Here is an 18,955-nt window from a genome sequence, read left to right on the forward strand (position 1 = left end):
AAGGAAGGAAGGAAGGAAGAAAGAAAGAAAGAAAGAAAGAAAGAAAGAAAGAAGAAAGAAAGAAAGAAACAAAGAAAGAAATCTTTCTTTATGATAAATCCCCAAGAGAGGACGGAATATGCATCATTTCCCAAACTTATTTGACCACAGAAATCTTTTTTTGTGGAAAACCTCAGAGGAACACAGCTGGGAAGCCCTATACCAACTGCATATCCCACTGTTTCTTTCTTTTTTTTCTCTCTTAACCAATAGCCAATGAGTATATATTAGGTTCAAAGTCCTGTGCTAACAGGTACCATGGGAAATACAAAGATGAATTAAGATATGGATCTTGCCTTCAATGAGATTGCAGTCCAGGAAAACAGGGGAAGTTAAGTTAATTTTCCAATCAGAAGATTATTAGCAAGTAGATAAAATATGAGCAAGATGACCAAATCATTTATTGTCCAAAATGAGACTTTTTTATTGTGAAGGGGGACACTATTATTAATAATTCCAGGACCACAGAGTAAAGTGGGATTATTTTAGCAAACAGGGATGTAGTCATGTCTGAATATGAGAAGTAATTCTTGATATTTTCATCCTCATTCCCCTTGTTATATGTAGAGTTCAATCAGCCATCACCTCTTCTAAAGGGCACCATGCCGTCCATAAAAACTCACCTTTGCCTTCCCCCTATCCGCTGTGTCTTCGCCCTACTGACTGCTCAAGATGTAATTTGTAATTAACATTCACAGTCAAAAATAAAAGAGAGAGACAGCCTCCACAAAGCCTGATGAATAAAGAGTGAAGTCCTAGGCCTAAAGTATGGCAGAAAGTTGATTATTGGGGCATCTGGGTGGCTCAGTTGGTTAAGCATCCAACTCTTGGTTTCAGCTCAGGTCATGATCTCAGGGTTGTGGGATCAAGCCCCGCATTGTGACGGACTCCATGCTCAGCAGGGAGTCTGTTTGGGATTCTCTCCCTCTCCTTCTGCCCCTCCCCCCACTTGGGCTCACGCTCATTCTCTCTCTCAAATAAATAAATAAATCTTGGGGCGCCTGGTGGCTCAGTTGGTTAAGTGTCTGCCTTCGGCTCAGGTCACGATCCCAGGGTCCTGGGATGGAGCCCTGCACTGGGCTCCCTGCTCAGCAGGGAGCCTGCTTCTCCCTCTCCTGCTCCCCCTGCTTGTGCTTGCTCTCTGAAATAAATAAAAATCTTTAAAAAACTTTTTTTAAATAAATAAAATTTAAAATAAATAAATAAATTAAAGTTGATTATTGAAGGTCCTTCTATGGCATATACAAGGGATATCACACCATGCACTTATCATAAATACCATCTTCATATTTAACATGGAAAGATACCCACAGTACTTTGCTGGAGTGGGTTACAGAAATATGTACAGCATAACCCCATTTTTAAAGACTTTATTTATTTATTTGAGAGAGAGAGCGTGAGAGAGAGAGAGAGCACAAGCAGGGGAGAGGGTTAGAGGGAGAGGGAGAAGCAAACTCCCCACTGAGTAGGGAGCCTGACATACGACTAGATCCTAGGACCCTGGGATCATGACCTGAGCCGAAGGCAGATGCTAAACTGACTGAGCCACCCAGGTGCCCCATAACCCCATTTTTATTTAAAATTTGTAGGTAGGGGCACCTAGGTGGCTCAGTTGGTTAAGCGTCTGCCTTCAGCTCAGGTCATGATCCTGGGGTCCTGGGATCGAGTCCCATGTCGAGCTCCCTGCTCAGTGGGGAGTCTGCTTCTTCCTCTACCCCTCCCCCTGCTTGTACTCATGTACTCTCTCTCTATCTCGAAAATAAATACATAAAATCTTTAAAAAATAATAAAATAAAATAAAATTTGTAGGCATACATGCAAAGAAAATTCTAGAATATAAACATACATGAATATTAATATAATGAATATTAATTCATGTATTGATATACATGAAGATTATAGGAGGTCTTTGCTTTTCTCTATACATTTTCTGGCATTTGGTGGATTCCTTCTGCACAATAAGCATATATTACTTCTAAAATTAGAATAAAACAATAAAAATATTTCCAAAAAAAGGAATGCTTTCATGCATGTGACTTGTGTGAAAGACTGTTGATCAGTATACCCAAAATTATAACGGGAGATGTCCTCTACCCACTGCGGAGAATGGTGTCAACATCCAGCACTATTCTCCGAAGGGGATCTCGTGTTCGTGGGGCGCTGGAGCTTGAGGTGAGGAAGGATTGCCTTTCCAAGTGAACAGGGTCATGGGAATCCTAAAGACCCCTAAAGTGTGGGTAATTCAAGGGTCCCTGAAGACCTGGATTCTGACCCCGGTACCTACGTGTCAGAGAGAATGCGGATATTATAAGTCCCACAGAAGACATTTCTCTCCTCCATCTGGACCTGCTGAGTTTCCTGGTTCTGGTATGCGGCCCACAGGTTGTAGTCATTCTAACAAGGGAACACTTGGAGTCAAAGCACAGTGGCAACTCTACCCCGGACCCCAAACAGGCACCCCCTAAGGTCTTCCCGGGCAGGGACATAAGGGCCCAAGGAGTCTTACTCTCTGGGCTATGGCTGCCACTAGGTGTGGGTAGGGAGGGACCCATGAGCAGGCCCTAAAGAATCCACGGACAGTCAAGGGTCCTGACTCGTCCTCCATCTCTTTGTATTTTCTGTGTGTTCTGGTTCCATGAACTTTCGAGGTCGGTGATCGCTCAACTTTTCCAAAAATGAGCTCACAAAGGGTAGTGCTTACAAAATAGTCACAGGCTATTTTGCAGAAGTTGGGGTTTCGTGGGTACATTGCATATACCTTACAGTACAGAGCGTATCGATGGGAACTCAAGCCCTATGTGAAATCACAGCTACACGCTCTACGCATTTGTGCCTCGAAGTCTGCACACAGAGGCAAGCTTGATTTCTCATGAAGTACATCACTTGCCCCACGAAGTATTCTCATCGTTTTAGAGATGAGATACAGCTGAGCCCCAGAGAGAAAAAATCAATTTTATCAAGTCTCAACGGGCGTGTTTTCCTTCCTTTTTTAAGAGTTTCTTCCTTCCTTCTTTCCTTCCTCCCTTCCTTCCTTCTTTCCTCCTCCCTCAGTCCCTCCCTTCCTTCTCCCATCCCTCCCTCCCTCCATGGCACATGTTCTGAGACACTATGGCCTGCCAGACATACTAAATTCTGGCACAGATGACTCAACCAGCCTCTCAGTTTCACTCCTCTTTCTGGCCATACTCTTCACCCTCAAAGAATAGGAAATGATAACCATGCTAGCAGGAAACCAAAAAACAGTGTGAGTTTATCATGAAAGCAAAGAAAACCACAGCATCACGTTTGGACCTGGGAGCCCTCCTGGGAACATCTCTTCAAAGTCTCCTTCCTACTTAGCCCTCACCATGCCGGTCGACTCTTCCTTGGGATGCCTGTTTTTCTCGGCTCAACCTCCTTCTTGATCTTTAGCCCAGTAGTGATGTCCACCTCAGGAGCCTCTCCGCAGAATCTGTCAACCTGCCTCCCCTTTAATGTCCAAGCAGCTCTGATAGCCTGCCTTGAATTAATCAAGACTTCCTTGGCTTCTCACGCCTGGGCTGGAATTCCTCGGCTCTTTGTCATCAGCTAGGTTTTGAGAGCCTAGAAGCTCCGTGGTGGAGTCATTGGGAGGAAAAAGACCTGATTCAAATCCCAGCTCTGCCACTGACCAGCTAAGAGACCTTTGGCAAGTTCTGGAATCTCACAGCCTTCATTTCCACATCCAGAAACTGGGAGCAATGATATCCACTCGATCTACAGTGAAGATCAAGTGAATGATGTCTACAAAGCCCTTGGCGCCACGCCTGGCACACCATTCAACCTCAGGACCCATGGCAATCATCAGCCCAGAGAAGCACTATACCTTTCGCTAGCAGACCCCTTAACTGCCTTGTCTTGTTCCTTCATGTTTCTCGTCTGTTGTCCATAGGGCTTTACCTGTTTCTCTCTCTTTTCTTAAATTAGAACATTTCTAAAATCTCAAACGCTGCTTGGGTAGTCCTTTTTTGTCAGGCAATTACTAGCTATGTCACGTAAACAAGAAGGGTGTTAGTTCTGTTATACTTAGAGCAACAAGCTTGGAAAGAACGGGTCAGCGTCCAACTTGTATCTCTGTCACTCTGTCTGGGAGACCTGAAACTCTCTGCACCTCAGTCTCTTCATCTGTAAAATGAGTGAATGGGCCAACTCAAAGATAAAAAGTTGCAGGTCAGATGAAGTCCACAAATGTGTTTTCTTTGGCCCTCACAGTTTAAAAAAAAAAAATGCTTTTAATTGGTTGCCCACATTTAAGGAAAACGAGAGATGTCACAAGATAATTCAGATTTCTAACTTTTCTTGAAAGCTCAGATGGACGGGGAGGTTGAGGTCCACAGTCTCCCATGGCAATAATTCGCCGGAGCTGAGTAGCAACTGGCCCCTTCAGATGGGGAGGGAACTCTCCAGCTCATGGTGGTTCTGTCACACCCACTCACACCACCAACCTCCCTCATTCCTGTGACCTGTCTAGCTTCTACAGACATATGAACTAGATGGTCGCTCTGGTCCCTTCTACCCCTCAAATTCTAACTCATACTACACAGTTTCCGTATGAGAAGCTACAGTCTGGCCACCCCTCATTAAGTATCCTTTTGGGGCCCACTGAAGAGATTTCAAAAGAGAAGGCCCTTGAGCAGAGAGGAGGGGGCAAGAATCTGATGGTTTTAGGAATGACCACCATGCCTGGATAAGCTATATAGAGAGCTCAGTCTTTCATCAGCTCTTCATCATTGTCTGAGATTTGATAGGGAAGTTTATAGCTAAGTAACTCCCCCCCTTCATTCCTAGAACCAGAATAAACCTGGAAGTGAGAGGGGAGAGAGCTTAATTCATTCGGGACCCTGGACAATCTGGACCCGCCCTGGCCCTTACATTCCTGAGCCACAGACTCTTACAGCCTCTGGATGGGTAGACTGATGGATGCTGAGGAAAATCCCAGCTATCACTGACAGCCACTCATTTCACAGATGAGGAATTTAAGGCTGAAGTAGAGGAAGTCATCTTGCTTAAGGACACACAGCACAGAACTCTGGTCTCCCTTAGGGACTGTCACCTCCCAGACCCTAAATCCATACTCTATATCCTCTATCCTCCCATTTCCTCTACCCTCATGTGACAGCTGAGTCTGGACTCCAGCATGGCTAAGGAGAACAGGACATCACAGTGACTTGCCCCAGATGCCGCAACCACCCACCTTTGTTCTCAGTTTCAATTTCTGATTTTTCACACGCATGCGCTTCCCGTTATCAGTTATTTTAGGAACCGGGATAAAAAGCCTGTTGGCATAATGAGGATCGATTCCCTTTGTGTAGGATCCCTGAGGGAAAACATAAACAGAAAATGGTTATTACTCTTGGCCCTTACGCTCCAAGAGGAGGGGGAAACTAGTACTTGGCAAGATCTGAAAGGTGGGTAAAGTCTGGCGAAGGAAGGCCCAGGCCTGGCCCGTTAGGCTGGTAGTATGTGCAGATTGGCGTGGGGTGGATGATGAATACCAAATACATAGAGGGACACCAGCAGGAAATGGCCAGCAGTCCTCAGTTTCCCAGAGGATGGCCCGCCTCACAATGCCTGCCTCTCCCTGTCTTTGGTTATCTACATCTGCTGGGAAAAACTCAAGCTACCAGGAACCCATGATGTAGGGTAAGGCTTCAGGCAGGAAACAGAAGTAAAAATGTCAGAGATGGGGGCGCCTGGGTGGCTCAGTTGGTTAAGCGACTGCCTTCGGCTCAGGTCATGATCCCGGAGTCCCCGGATCGAGTCCCGCATCGGGCTCCCTGCTCGGCGGGGAGTCTGCTTTGTCCTCTGACCCTATCCCCTCTCATGTGTTCTCTCTCTCTCATTCTCTCTCTGTCAAATAAATAAATAAAATCCTTAAAAAAAAAAAAAATGTCAGAGATGGATACTATTCCAGGAGAATTGCATCTGGACCCAAGAATATGCTTTTTGATCTTTGAAACATCTGTGTACCATGTGAGGAGGCTCCAGGAACATACTCATGGCCCTCTTATTGCAAAAGCCACAATATAGCTCTCTGGGGAAAACAATTCCCCGCTCTGTGAGGTTTCAGAAAGACTCTGCCTCTCTCTTCCTGAGAAGTTTCTATATATGCTGTCCCTGCGAGGGGTGATTAACAGGGAGACCAGACACAGAGGAAGAGACTACTGAAGCCTACAAAGCAGCAAACATGGAGCAGAAGGCCAACTAAGGGTCTACGGAATAGACCAGAAAGGCCCCAAATCAGGCCAAGTCCAACACGGAAATGAGGCCAGTCTCCAGATCAACCCCTCCCAGATAGGAAGTACCTGCAAGAAGGTAATATGGCCCTGAATGAAAGTATGCATCGACAGATCCATCTTCACCTGCTGCACCAGCATGGCCCAGTGCCGGCTCACGGAGGCACACCTGTTCAGGCTGTTTTTATCCAGCATACCTGAAACAAAACAAAACAAACCAAAGACGTGGACCTGGGAACCTCCCAACCAAGCCACGATGTGCGGCATCTCGAGAAACCCCCCAGCACAGGCCGGCATACTTAGAATATACTTGGAGAGGTGGATGGGCAGGTAATGGATGAAGTCCCGGAATTTGCTAACCCCGGAAGACAGGTCTTTGACGACATCCAAATCAACCAACAGGTCGGAGGGGGTGTATTCTGCCTTCGACAGGTCTGCTTTTCTGGAAAACAGCCTATTCATCTCGGAAATACACTGGATCGAACTCTTCCATGGTCCTTCTAGAGGAAAACCAGAGCAAGGTGCGGGATGGGGTTGATTTTATGGTAATTCCAGGCCAAGAGAAGCCCTCAGCAAACCCTCTCCCCAGAAATAGAGCTCATCGGAATCCACCCTTAGACCACTGGATTTTTGTCAATATTTCTGCCAAACTGGAAATAATAACCTCCCCAACCAAATGCACAAGGACTTTTCAGCCTTCCCAGTTCCAGGAGATACCTAGAGTAGCAAAGCCTGCCCCACTCAGGTTGAAATGGCCTTGTGCCTGGAATTTCCTTAGAATACCCCAAGGAAAAAACAAATTTAAACAATTTTGTAAAGGGGCAAATGAATGACATGAATGAGTCTAGTGTTGACAATTATCGAAGTTGAGGGATGGTTATGTGCGTAGTGATTACACTGTCTTATCTGTTTATGAAATCTGGAAGTTTCCAGATAAAAAGTGCTTGAGAATCAATGCTTCGTGTTTCTTGTAATTACATCACGTAGAGATTTCGCTTCACAAACCAACTCAGGAGAGCCTTGAGGTTAGGCCCCAGGTCCCCCTACTGCTTTTGTCTCCTCCTCAAGACTGAATCCAGTGCTATAAAAAAATAGGCATTGGTGGGCTGACTTCTAGAGGTGCCCACCACACCAAAAGGTCAGGGGTCAGATGAGGGATGGTGGCCCGGGGCAGAGGGAGACTCCAAAGGAAACCCTTTGATAGTTTCCTTTCTGAGCTCTATTTTCAGGTGTCTCTCAGAGGCACCAAGATGGAGAAGTGAAAACATGGACTTTAAGGTGATAATGACTACCTTTAATTCTTGCTTCTCCCATACCGGATGCGGGATTCGATGACGTCATAAGGATCAGTGAGCCCAACACACTGTTGGTGCCAAATGAACGTTCGTGTCCAAAATCTGCCACGCCCAGATGCTACTGCCCTGTGCCTGCCACTCCAACCCCATCGGGACTTCCCAATCTCCTATCTTTTAGCTTTCTTGCTACAAGCTGACTTACCAATATTAGATGCCTCAACTCCCATGTTTTCAAGCGACTTTTCTTTTCCTGAAGCTCTGGACAAAGGGAAGGATGCGTTCTTGGTGCTAGCTGCCCAGAAAACATCTGAGGTCTCACACTGCGCGTTGTAGTCTTTCTCGGGAAAGAAAAACACATCACTAGTGTCTTGATCGAGGCCTGAAAAGCCAATGGCCAAGACAAGGTTGCTCTTTAAGCGGGGGTGTGGAGGAAATGAGGTGAGACCAACACTTTCATTTCTACTAGCTTCTCTTCAATCTACATGAAACAGACCAGGCCAGTTATGTCTGGTTTTTCAGGGGCGGGGTGAGGAGGGGGCTTCAGAGTTTCTATACAAAAATTGCAGAAAGGGGCGCAGTGGGTTTAACGTCTGCCTTCGGCTCAGGTCATGATCCCAGCAACATGGGATCAAATCCTAGGAAGGCATGGGCTCCCTGCTCAGCGGGGAGCCTGCTTCTCCCTCTCCCACTCCCCCTGCTTGTGCTCTGTCTCTCTCTCAAGTAAACAAATAAAACCTTAAAGAGAGAAAAAGCTTAAAAAAAAAAAAATACAAGAAATAAATAAATAAATGCCTGACAGTTACAAGTTCTGTACTTCCTTCTGTGTGTGCATTTTATCCTTTTCTAGAAGGAAGTCACGGTCAATTTCTCCTTCAGTAAACAGGACTGCAGGTGAGGACAAGGAACTCTATCCTGCATTCTGGAGGATCCCCGTCTACCTAAGCTTGTCCACACCCTGGTTCCTTTACAGGCTCCCGAAGTCTGGCTTCCTAGTCCACCTGCGCACTCATTACCTGCAACATTGTTCTGCTGTCTCAGAAACAGGACTCGGATGACATTGGCAGCCGTGAGCAGCAGCTTGGGGTCGCACATCTGCAGCAGCAAGAGCGTGTAATTTGCCTTGGTCCGGTGGGTGCTTCTCCCAAACCAGTACAGAATCTCCCTCATCTTCTGTTCTACGGTTTTATCCAACATCTGGTTCAAGGAAGACCTGACGATTTTCCCCTCCTTCCTGCTGAGGTTGATCCGGGACCGGCTGTAGATGAAATCCTTCCCCTGTGTGGTCTGAAGGATATTCTGAAAATAGTGCAGCAAATAGAAGCTATCCAGCTGCTCCAGGATGCTCACTAGAAACCTCCTCTGGGGCACCTCTCCCACCCTCCGGAACCACTCTTTGGTAGAGAAGATCTTCCAAGCCAAGACACATGTTTCGCACTTTTGGCACACGGGGACAGAACTGTCTCCCTTCTCACAACGAAAATAGGGGGCATTCCTGAGCCTCGGGTCCAGGTTTTCCATGATCCTGAGATGACCAGCTCATTTTATCCTTGCCCGTTGTCAACCCCACTACACACCAGAGGTACAGGAGAAGCTGATAGGTATCCCAGTTGAGCCTTTTCTATTATAAACATTTCCCAGAGGAAAGGTAAACCCCTGCGTTGGATGGAAAGCTGATCTCTCCCAGAAACTGCCAGTAGAAGTCTGGCTTTTTGTACTGACCTCCTAGGAAACATGGCTTTTTACCGTAAATCTCCTAAACCGGGCACTGCTTAGCTGGAGGCAGTTGCTGTATATTCTGAAAGAGCTGGTCATCCCATTTCTAGAACAACAAGAATAGGGTTAGTCAAATTGAAGTAATACGTGGAACCCTCTTAAAGGAAAAAAAAATATATATATATATATATATATATGGTGTTGAGCGTCAATTGTTATTAATGACTTGTAAATGTAAATGTAAATGTTCATGATGTACTTCTTACATTTATAGTTGTTTGGCTATAAGGTGGCTATCCCAATGATGCTGAATATGTTTATATTCGTTTTCTAAACTCATCGTCGAACTGAAAACACAAATGATTAATATGAACGTAAGTCGTTTTCACTGTTTCAGAATGCTAACCAGTAACCTCTGCTGGGAAGCCCTCCTTTGTGGAAAAATTCGCCTCAATCACACGCACGAGCATGTGTAGGGTCTGGATGGCAGTACAGTGACTGAATTCGGCGGGGGTGGGGGTGGGGCGGGTGCTGCCTGGGGTGCATTAAATTGAACACAACCCAAGGAAGTGTTTGAAAGCAAAGAACCTTTGATTACCTGATGCAAGTAAGGAGACAGGGAGATCGCTCTCAAAGCACCGTCTCTCCGTGGGGTGAAGACAGGAAGCTTTTATTCAGTGTATTAGGGGGCGGGGGCAAGGAGCTTGCATATACGTTAAGGAATTTATACATATTCTATTACTTGGGCATTTCGGTTCAATTGCTCAGACCAAGCCCGTCCACATGCTAGTGCATGCATTATGTCCAAAAAATGGCAGAAAATTCCACCCATAGGGGGAGAGCTTAGTATTATAAGGAGCTAAAGGTAAGTTCAGGACAAGTTTGCGGGGCGGGGCGGGGGGCGGGAGGGGGAGGAGTCTGTGCAGATCCTCAGCTCCAAGCCCGCTCAGACTGGCTCCGGTAGAAGCTATCAGGTGAAATATCTAGCTAGGGGGTATCAGGTGAAACACCCAGCTGGGCAGCTCCCAAAACACAGCACATTCCTCCCTGGCTCTCCTCCATTCCCCCTCTTCTTCCTTCTGCTGCTAGCTCTCAGCCCTCTGAGTACCTCCCAATGCATCCCAGGCAACAGTGTAGCCGGGTGGAGAAGAGTGAGGGGTCTGGGGTCAGACTCCTGGGTTTGGACCCCAGCCCAGCTGCTTACATAGCTCTGTGTACGAGGGCACATTACTTAATCCCCTATGCCTCAGTTTGTTCATCGTAAAACAAAGGCAACAATAGTTTCTACTTCGGAGTCAGTTTTTAGGAGGGATTAAATGAGATCCTATATGCAAAGCACTTAAAAGATCACCTGTTACATACTCAGCCCTCCATGAGTGCTAACTATTGTCCTTTTGTCGTCATCATGGGTGTCATTGGGATCATTTTCTGGGCAGCCAAGTAATCAATGCCCGCTCCAATCTCTACACGTGCGTATGTGCATACATTGAGATGCATGTAAAAAAATGACCCTATGCGTGCATGGTTTTTAAAAGAATAATGACAAAGGAGCACCTGGGTGGCCCTAGGGTCTAACTCTTGATCTCAGCTCAGTTGGGCTCCAAGCTGGGCATGGAGCCTACTTAAAAAAAATGACATGAAATATGGTGTACCTATTTCGTGAAGTCTTTATACCACTTGCCGTGGCTTATGATCCATTCAGGAGTGATGACTTGGGACATTAAAGCCAACCCTCTGATGGGGCGCCTGGGTGGCTCAGTTGGTTAAGCGACTGCCTTCGGCTCAGGTCATGATCCTGGAGTCCCGGGATCGAGTCCCGCATCGGGCTCCCTGCTCGGCGGGGAGTCTGCTCCTCCCTCTCCCGCTCCCCCCTCTTGTGCTCTTTCTCTCTCTCACTCTCTCTCTCAAATAAATAAATAAAATCTTTAAAAAAAAAAAAAAAAAGCCAACCCTCTGATGCACGTGTTCCCTCAGGTTCCCAAACAGAAGGCTTCTGCTCTCACTTATGACCCAGAAAGAGACCAGGGGCTCAGTGGGCTTTTCAAACATTTTGAACAACAAAATCCTATTAGCAAATCATATCTTCTGTAAAAGCTCAATGTGGAACATAGACAAAAGTGACGTTATATTAGCATAAATCTATAAGTTCAAAGTTCACTTGTTAGCAAGGCAATTATGGAGAGCAATGTGGCTATTCTGATGAAGACAAAACCTGGAGACCTGAACTTAAAGATGACAGACACACCGGGCGCCGGGGGCTCAGTAGGTTCAGTGTCCGACTCTTGGTTTGGGCTCAGATCATCATCTCAGGGTCGTGAGATCGAGCTCTGTGCTGGAGCCTGCTTAAGATTCCCTCTCTCCCGGGGCGCCTGGGTGGCTCAGTCGTTAAGCGTCTGCCTTCGGCTCAGGTCATGATCCCAGGGTCCTGGGATCGAGCCCCGCATCGGGCTCCCTGCTCCGCGGGAAGCCTGCTTCTCCCTCTCCCACTCCCCCTGCTTGTTTTCCCTCTCTCGCTGTGTCTCTCTCTGTCAAATAAATAAAATCTTTAAAAAAAAAAAAAAAAAGATTCCCTCTCTCCCTCTCCCTCTGCCCCTCCCCACTCTCTCAAAAAAGAAAAAAAAATACAGCTTCCTTCTAGGATTAGATCAGATGTGTGAGACCAGTTGTCACTGCTCTTATTGTTGTTATAATGATTTCCCTAGATTAGGCCAAAATGTTTGCAGTAACTGAGCATTTCTGGTGCCCGCGTCTGGAGACCAGGCACAGTTCAGGAAAGGTATTGGATACCATCGGTCGGCTTGGTGGTAAAGGCAGTCTCCCACAAGGGTCGGGGTTGGGGACAGGAATTAGGCTGGGAAGGAGATCAGTTCTAACAGCTCGGCCTCTTCTGTCTTGATTAGTATCTGGAGAAGAGGCGAAAGTGGATTAGCATCTAAACTCCCGGGGAAGCCAGGCAGAGGAGGGTGGCCAGGAGTAAGAGTGCCCATTCACAGAGGGCTTGGGTATGTAAGCAGGAGACGTACTACCCCTAGAACTGCTACAAACTGAAAGTAGCTTGTGTTTTTTTGTTTTGTTTGTTTTGAGAGAGAGAGAGAGAGAGAGAGTGGGGGGGTGGGGAGAGGCAGAGGGAGAGAGGGAGAGAAAATCTTCAGCAGGCTCCACACCCAGCACAGAGCCTGATGCCGGGCTCCAACTCCCGACCCCAAGATCATGACCTGAACCGAAATCAAGAGTCAGACGCTTAACTGACTGAGCCACCCAGGCGCCCCTAAAGTGGCTTGTTTTTGAAGGTTCAAATTAATCAGTCCAAATTAATCAGACATACATCAAAGCAGTTTTATGCACCCAACTCAGTCTTGATTCCATGCTGAGGGCCAACTGTGGCCCCACAGAGGAGCACAAACCTGGGAGTCAGAGAGACTGGCTGGGACTCCACTACTGCTTCTGACTAACTGTGTGACCTCGACAAAGCCTGTCTGAGCCCCCATTGTCTTATCTGTAGAAGATACATAATCCCGGGGCACCTGGGTGGCTCAGTTGTTAAGCGTCTGCCTTCGGCTCAGGTCATGATCCCAGGGTCCTGGGATCGAGCCCCACATCGGGCTCCCTGCTCTGCGGGAGGCCTGCTTCTCCCTCTCCCACTCCCCCTGCTTGTGTTCCCTCTCTCGCTATCTCTCTCTCTATCAAATAAATAAATAAAATCTTTAAAAAAAAAAAAAAAAGATACATAATCCCCACCCTGCAGGGTGTTGTACTATGAGAACTACGTTAATTAAAGTAGGTGAGCATGGAATTTACTTCTGCTTCCTCTCCATTCCACTCACTACCCCTACACACACACACACACACACACACACAGCATCTTACCTGCAAGGTGACCGGATGGGATAAGCCAACAGTGGGGAACTAGCACCACTGGTCCCCAACAAGGCAGGCAGGCAAATAGGTCTCATCAGACTTAAGACCCAGAAGAGGAAAACAGTTCTCAAAGGAAGGCCTTGGGGCTGGGAAGTCCACCTGGGGATTTCTCAAATATCCAGGCTACCAGCAGCCTGGAGGCTTCATGCCAGTCCCCTAGCTGTCCTTTCTGCCCTGTGTTCTTCATGACTCTGATTAAACCATCTTCCCTACTTCCTTTTCCCATCCTCTCGTGCAGTTTGGAGAACCCCAGAGGGTACGGCTGCTTCACCCCACCCAGCTCTGCTGCCTTAGCTAACATTGCACCCACAGCTACCTGCCCGGCTCAGCCAGCAGGAAGTCGGGAAAGGGCTCGGGGGGCCGGAGTAGGAGGGTGTGGGTTGAAACCAGGCTGTGTTACAGCCAGCTACATGCCCCTCAATAATTCCCTTGCCACTCCGGGCCTGCTCCCCTTCTGTAAAATGGAGATTGTACTTCTGCCTAGCTCACAGGTGAGTGTCAGGGTCAAATGAATGGGTGCATTTGAAGGGCATCTTTTTTTTTTTTTTAAGATTTTATTTATTTATTTGAGAGAGAGAATGAGATAGAGCATGAGAGGGGGGAGGGTCAGAGGGAGAAGCAGGCTCCCCGCCGAGCAGGGAGCCCGATGCGGGACTTGATCCCGGGACTCCAGGATCATGACCTGAGCGAAAGACAGTCGCTTAACCGACTGAGCCACCCAGGCGCCCTGAAGGGCATCTTATAGTGTGTGAAGAATTACACCAGTGCTGACATCAGGGAAAGCGGGGGGAACTCACATTTTATCCTCACCTCCCCATCATGCGGAGTTACAAAGTTAATTGAGCAAAGTTTCTGTTTCTAAGAAGTCTGTGAATTTCCAGGCGCCGAATTGCCCTTGGACTTTGAAAGAAGCGGGTAGAAAACAAGGGCATTGGCTAGAAATGTTTTATTATCCACAAGCGGGAGAACCAAGACAAGCACGGAAAAGTTTGAAACCTCGCTAAAATAGCTGAATCCCCGAGGAGATAGGGGACCCCCTGGGGTGGCCAAAAAAGTCTTCTGCTTGTACTAACAGTAGCAGGCGCTTGCTATTTGTAGTTGAAGAGCAGAGCAGGTTAAGGAGAAGAGATAGATGTAAGCCTGTGGTTCTCAAACTTACATGGGCTTCAGAATCCCCTCAAGGCCTTAATAAACCAGACTGCTAGGCCTGACCCCCAGAGTTTCTGATCCCTAAATCTAGGCTGGGAGCCCAGGAATTTACATTTCTTTTTTTTTGTTCCTTAAGATTTTATTTATTTATTTCAGAGAGAGAGAGAGCACAAGAGGGGGGAGGGTCAGAGGGAGAAGCAGGCTCCCCGCTGAGCAGAGAACCCCAAGGATGTTGGGCTCGAGCCCAGGATCCTGGGATCATGACCTGAGCCGAAGGGCTCCCTGCTCAGCCGGGAGACTGCTTCTCCCTCTCCCTCTGTCTGCCACTCCCCTTGCTTGTGTTCTCTCTTTCTCTGACATATAAATAAATAAATAAAATCTTAAAAAAAAAAAAATCAGGCTTGAAACTGACTGAATAGAAGATGGGGCCAGGATGCAGACAGGAGGGCCTGGGAGGTATAGCTGGAAGAAAGGATTACACGGGTTTTTATGGGAACTTCTGGAAGCATGTTGTAATTTGAAAAGGTTGAGAACACTGAATTGCTAGAGCTCGAAGCACCTCAGATAGGATAAGGGGTTTGTTGCAGTTTGACTATAGTAGCTTAGTAAGATCTTTTAAAAATTATTTGTTTGTATGAGACATAAACACATACACTTTTTTCCCCCAAGTAATCAGGGTCACTACATTAATTAATTTGGGGGGAAAGTTGTTGGTTTGGGGGAAAGGGTTTTAACGTCGAATGCCTGATCACTGCTATGCTGACCCTCGGTCTTTGTTAGATGACCTGTTAGCCCTCTTCTTTTCTGGTACCTGGCCTCCTCCCTCCAGGGAGACTGGATTTTCTCAACAAGACTAGAGAACAAACCGGAAATGAAGATAAAGATGAAGCATGTCCCAGCAAAGCCTGGACGACTAGTCACTCTGCCTGAGCCATACACAGTATGTGCCCTGCATGTGCATATCAGGTGCACATGGTATAGTGACCCTCGCTACAAGGCCTCCTCCCCTACCACCGCCACCATGTTGTGGGTGCAGAGGGAGGGGAGTCGAGCTCAAATCAGAGGGCGCTAGAAGAAGCGGGAAATGTGCATGCTACCATTTCTTCCATTTCTGTCTTTGGCTAATGGGGCTGGAGTGGTAAGCCCTGAAATGGGGGCAGTTGGTTGTAGAGATGGGGAGCAATCAGGTGGATGGTCAGTCAATGACACAATACAAAATTCAAGATGGCCCCAGAAGACATTGAATTAGAGGCAATACATCAGACACGGAATTGAGGGATGCATTCCATACGCCTTATCTGTTCCTGTCGTGAAGAGTAGGTTCCTTTTTTATTTTTTTAAAGGTTTTTTTTTTTTTTTTTTTAGATTTTTTTATTTATTTGACAGAGAGAGACACAGCGAGAGAGGGAACACAAGCAGGGGGAGCGGGAGAGGGACAAGCAGGCTTCCCGCCAAGCAGGGAGCCCGATGCGGGGCTCGATCCCAGGACCCTGGGACCATGACCTGAGCCGAAGGCAGACGCTTAACGACTGAGCCACCCAGGTGCCCCTAAACTAACTTTTTTAAAGTTTTTTTTTTCTTTAAGATTTTATTTATTTGATAGAGACATAGTAAGAGAGGGAACACAAGCAGGGGGAGTGGGAGAGGGAGAAGCAGGCTTCCCGCCGAGCAGGGAGCTGGATTTGGGGCTTGATCCCAGGACCCCGGGATCATGACCTGAGCCGAAGGCAGACGCCTAACGACTGAGCTACCCAGGCACCCCAAAAAAGATTTTATTTTTAAGAAAACTCTACACCCGGGCGCCTGGGTGGCTCAGTTGGTTAAGCGACTGCCTTCGGCTCAGGTCATGATCCTGGAGTCCCAGAATCGAGTCCCGCATCGGGCTCCCTGCTCTGCAGGGAGTCTGCTTCTCCCTCTGACCCTCCCCCCTCTCATGCTCTCTCTATCTCATTCTCTCTCAAATGAATAAATAAAATCAAAAAAAAAAGAAAACTCTACACCCAACATGGGGCTTGAACTCACAACCCTGAGATCAAGAGTCACATGCTTTACCAACTGAGCCAGCCAAGTGCTCCTTGAATAGTAGATTCTTATTTAGTTCTTCAGATTCTATTACTTTTCACTTAAATTTAAATCAATTTTTTGGGGCTCCTGGGTGGCTCAGTCAGTTAAGCATCCAACTCTTGATTTCGGCTCAGGTCATAATCTCAGGGTCATGAGATTGAGCCCCACAATGGGCTCTGCACTGAGCATGGAGCCTGCCTGCTTAAGATTCTCTCTCTCCCCGGTTGCTGGAGTGGGGGGTGGGGGGGTGGGAGGGATGGGCTGACTGGGTGATAGACACTGGGGAGGGTATGTGCTCTGGTAAGCGCCGTGAATTGTGCAAGACTGTTGAATCTCAGATCTGTACCTCTGAAACAAATAATGCAATATATGTTAAGAAAAAAAAAAAGAAGAAGAAGAAGAAGGTAGCAGGAGGGGAAGAATGAAGGGGGGGAAATCGGAGGGGTAGACGAACCATGAGAGACGATGGACTCTGAAAAACAAACTGAGGGTTCTAGAGGGGAGGGGGGTGGGAGGATGGGTTAGCCTGGTGATGGGTATTGAGGAGGGCACGTTCTGCATGGAGCACTGGGTGTTATGCACAAACAATGAATCATGAAACACTACATGAAGAACTAATGATGTAATGTATGGTGATTAACATAACAATAAAAAAATTTTTAAAAAAACTAATAATGTCGTGTATGGTGATTAACATTAACAATAAAAAAGATTCTCTCCCTCTCCTTCTGCCCCTCTCCCCCTGCTCTCTCTCTAAGTAATAATAATAAGTAAAATAAAAATATAAATCAACTTCTTGTGATCAAAAGATACAGCTAGTTATGTTCTGGGTCACTAAGTGCCTAGCATAGTGGCTTGCATGTTATAAATGCCACATGTGTTGAATCAATTTGATTTGAGGACAGTCATTCCAAAAACATGCTGAACCAGGTTAGAGAAATAAGGACTCCACGATTGGGTCAAAATTCCTGTCTCCTCATTCCATCATGAACCTTGGAAGGATGTGGGAATTCACTCAGGTTCCGTAACATTCCTGGAAAAGAATGCCTTACGCACTTGAACTTCAAAAGGTTGAGACAAGAATGAATTACGTAGTGGCTAAAATTACCTTCTGACTCTACAATCACAGGTGGTCTAGTAATGGAACAAAAACAATCACGCACCAGAAGGAGCTCCTGATGAGTTCAGATTTTTTTCCAAATGCATCTACACAACAGAAGAGGAAATAAATGTAGGTAAATACAGAAGGGTGGCGCGCGCGCGCACACACACAGCTTGGGGGAAATGACAAATATAAAATAGGCCTTTGTTCTCTTGTTTTATTTTTTTTTTAATTTGTTCATTTTAGGCAATTCCAGTTTGAGGACCAAGAATAAGAAAAAAGATATGTCCGTCAATGGAAGCAATGACAGGCAGAAAGTAGATGTTTCTAACTCTCACTTTTGCTTTGATCTTTTATATCAAGAAAGGAAGTGTTGACCCTGAAACTGAATGAACAAAAGGAGCTAGCAGGGAAATGAAGGTCAAGTCAGTTAAGGAGACACCCAAGGGGTCCCTTTGTAAGAGCTCAGCATTCTGACCTAAACAAATAACATCTCACGACACTGACACTGTTGACCAATGTGACCAAAAGCCAGGCAGTAATCTTCAAGAAATTAGGAAAAGTGGTAGAGGATGGGGACACATGAAACTGTCTTAATTTTTAAAAAGAAAAATAAGGTAGGTTCTGGAAACAACAGACTCATCAACTTGATGTTGACTCACAGCAGAGGAATCCTAAAATAGTTTAATGGAGCAGTTGGTGAGCATTTAGAAAATAAAGCAGCCAGCACCAATTAACCCACAGCGGTTCAGTAAAAACGAGGCAGGCCAAGCTTATCTCATTTTCTCTTTTGAGAGCATTGTGAGACAGGCAGAGCAAGGAAAGGCAGACATGTCTTGATTTCTGCCTTTGGAAAAGTTCTTCCTGGTGTCTGGTGGATAAAGGGTTAAAAGTGGGCTATATTAATGTACAGTTTTACCAAGGTGTAACGTATTGAATAACTAAACTCAAAGGTATCGACTGGCGGCTGCCAGATTCCATATTTGGCCCTCCCCTAATGAATATGTATCAACAAGATTAACACTTCAGAAGAAAAGTTTACCAACTCTAGGTGACACCAGGCTAGGAAGGAGTGCTCATCTATTGGATGCAGAATCATGAATCCAAAGTATCTCAGCGGGCAGCAATGATGCAATGAAATTTTAAATTCAAGTAAAAAAAAAATTAACTCAACAAAATTCAAATTTAAAAAAATCTGATAAAAAATTCAAATCCTACACTGTATAAATCCTTGGATACAAATAGAGGATGGGGTCTCTGGAAACAAGACAAGCGACGTAAAGAAATAGACTCTTGAGAAAGGACCAGCAGCTATCGAAGAGGAAGAGAGACTTGCCTGACACAGTTCATAGGAAAAGACCCAGAAGTTATGAAGAAAAGTGGGAAATGGAGCGTGAAAACCAGACTACTTCCCTGGGGGA

The 18,955-nt window shown here is 46.3% G+C and overlaps 1 protein-coding gene across 2 annotated transcripts in view; it reads right to left on the bottom strand.

Moving 5' to 3' along the window:
• Positions 1-9,106, bottom strand: part of CDRT1 (CMT1A duplicated region transcript 1) — a 37,504-nt gene extending 28,398 nt beyond the window's left edge. For both annotated transcript variants that reach the window (XM_021694666.1, XM_021694665.1), the window contains exons 1-6: positions 8,602-9,106; positions 7,791-7,967; positions 6,593-6,793; positions 6,363-6,490; positions 5,252-5,374; positions 2,324-2,433 (exon numbers count right to left, since the gene is read on the bottom strand). In XM_021694666.1, the coding sequence (XP_021550341.1) occupies positions 2,324-2,433; positions 5,252-5,374; positions 6,363-6,490; positions 6,593-6,793; positions 7,791-7,967; positions 8,602-9,106 (1,244 nt within the window). The remainder of the gene's footprint in view (positions 1-2,323; positions 2,434-5,251; positions 5,375-6,362; positions 6,491-6,592; positions 6,794-7,790; positions 7,968-8,601) is intronic.
• Between the last annotated feature and the right edge of the window lie 9,849 nt (positions 9,107-18,955).

Source organism: Neomonachus schauinslandi, chromosome 15, assembly GCF_002201575.2.
Source record: "Neomonachus schauinslandi chromosome 15, ASM220157v2, whole genome shotgun sequence".
NCBI classification, from domain to species: Eukaryota; Metazoa; Chordata; class Mammalia; order Carnivora; family Phocidae; genus Neomonachus; species Neomonachus schauinslandi.